The sequence below is a fragment of the Morone saxatilis genome, unplaced genomic scaffold (assembly GCF_004916995.1).
Source record: "Morone saxatilis isolate NCDOM2014 unplaced genomic scaffold, NCSU_SB_2.0 Contig15, whole genome shotgun sequence".
In the NCBI taxonomy this organism is placed as follows: Eukaryota; Metazoa; Chordata; class Actinopteri; family Moronidae; genus Morone; species Morone saxatilis.
The window spans coordinates 14,745,028-14,746,593 of record NW_023339707.1 but is presented as its reverse complement, the minus strand read 5'-3'; the positions used below and the strand labels follow the sequence as shown (position 1 = coordinate 14,746,593).

Sequence of the window (1,566 nt, the reverse complement as noted above, 5' to 3'; positions counted from 1 at the left end):
CACGCACACAAACACACACACAGTTTCATCAGACTAAGATGCGATAACAATGGTTTGGGTGCCTGAGGTGGGATCCAATCACAACTGTCTCTTTTGCAATTCAAATCTTCATTCAGCTGAGTGCTAATTGGTTGTGAGCGTGACAGGAGAGAAAGCTGATTCGTTCCAGCATTTCCTCTGATCTGAGGAGGAGAGGATGTGGGCTTGTGTGTGTGCATTTAAAAAACATAGAGGTTACGTAGTTTATGTACCCTGCTCACAACTGTGTGCACATTTGCGTGGACTTACAGCGATGATGTTAAAAAAGTCATCGTCTCCAAGAGTGTCCAGTATGGAGGAGACAGTCTGCCTGGCGATGGTCAGCCTGAGGCCTTTCATGCTGCCGCTGACATCCACCAGGATGACCACATCCTTTGGAGAAGTGGCAGCCTGGATGTACCACTTCCGATTACGGCAGTCAAAAGCTATGACCCCGTGTTCATCTGGCTTCCACTTGATCCCTTGAAGAATCAGCATCACAAGTCAAAGATAAAGGAGGAGCTGCAATAGTGCTAGAGCTGCATAATTTGCACGAAAGGAAAGCAAACCTTGGCTGAAACAGAAAAAAAGGTGGCCAGGAAATCTGTTCTTTGAGGCCAAAGCTCACTGCTTTTTCTGTCACAACAGAATTTTTTCTGAAACATGCATCATCTGCTTTTTAAACCTCTGCCACTACAGTGTGCTACTTTTAGAGGTTCAGTTCTTCCAAATTACACAATACACCTAAATTACAAATTCACATTTAATTACAATACTTCTAGTTGTTTCTAGCCATGCAGATAGAGATTTGAGATTTCTTTCAGCACAGTACAATGGAGGTGAATGTAGTGCTCAGAACACTGAAAAATTCAACAGAAACATCCCTTTCTACAAACCCATGTCCAAATTGCACTGAATAATCTATAGAACACACTCTTATCATAGTGACCATTTCTTTCTAAATTTGGTGAACTTTAAGTAATAGAATGAATTTAGTTAGATTAGATTATAAAGTTTAGAGACTTTATGCAGCATAAAGCAGCATTTGGATTCCTTCAGTTCAGAAAACTAACAATAGACAGTGGAGGAGGCCTTTTGATAGCCAGAGCTACACAGAATATATATGTCAGATGTAGACAGAGATGTGAGATATTAAAAAAAAACATAATTAACACTGATTTGCAAGAGGTCAAAAGATAAAAATAAGAAAGAGAAAAAGCCTTTTCATAAATTTTCTAACATGCCACATAGAAAATGCATTCACCAATCCCATTCGAAGGGCTACTTTTCTTAATTATAGTACTTCTTAGTCATTCCACTTTACCTGAAAATGTTAATTTTCCCCATCTTCTTCACCCATTCTCTATTCTCTACAAACTCTCTCAACCTGTCTCTTTACCCCCCTCTCTCTTTTTCTATCTACTCTGCCCCCTCCTCCTCCCCCTCTCTAGCCTCCAGTCTCTAGCTGTCAGTCACTGAAGATTCCCACACATCCTTCACTCTGCTTTAGGCAGACAGCGATTTAATTACAAACACACACACACACAC

The 1,566-nt window shown here is 40.5% G+C and overlaps 1 protein-coding gene across 1 annotated transcript in view; it reads right to left on the bottom strand.

Moving 5' to 3' along the window:
- The window catches only part of cacna2d3a (calcium channel, voltage-dependent, alpha 2/delta subunit 3a), a 107,933-nt gene that overhangs the window by 56,373 nt on the left and 49,994 nt on the right, over nucleotides 1-1,566 (bottom strand). Inside the window, exon 7 of the mRNA XM_035656128.1 lies at nucleotides 289-500. Within this exon, the coding sequence (XP_035512021.1) occupies nucleotides 289-500 (212 nt within the window). The remainder of the gene's footprint in view (nucleotides 1-288; nucleotides 501-1,566) is intronic.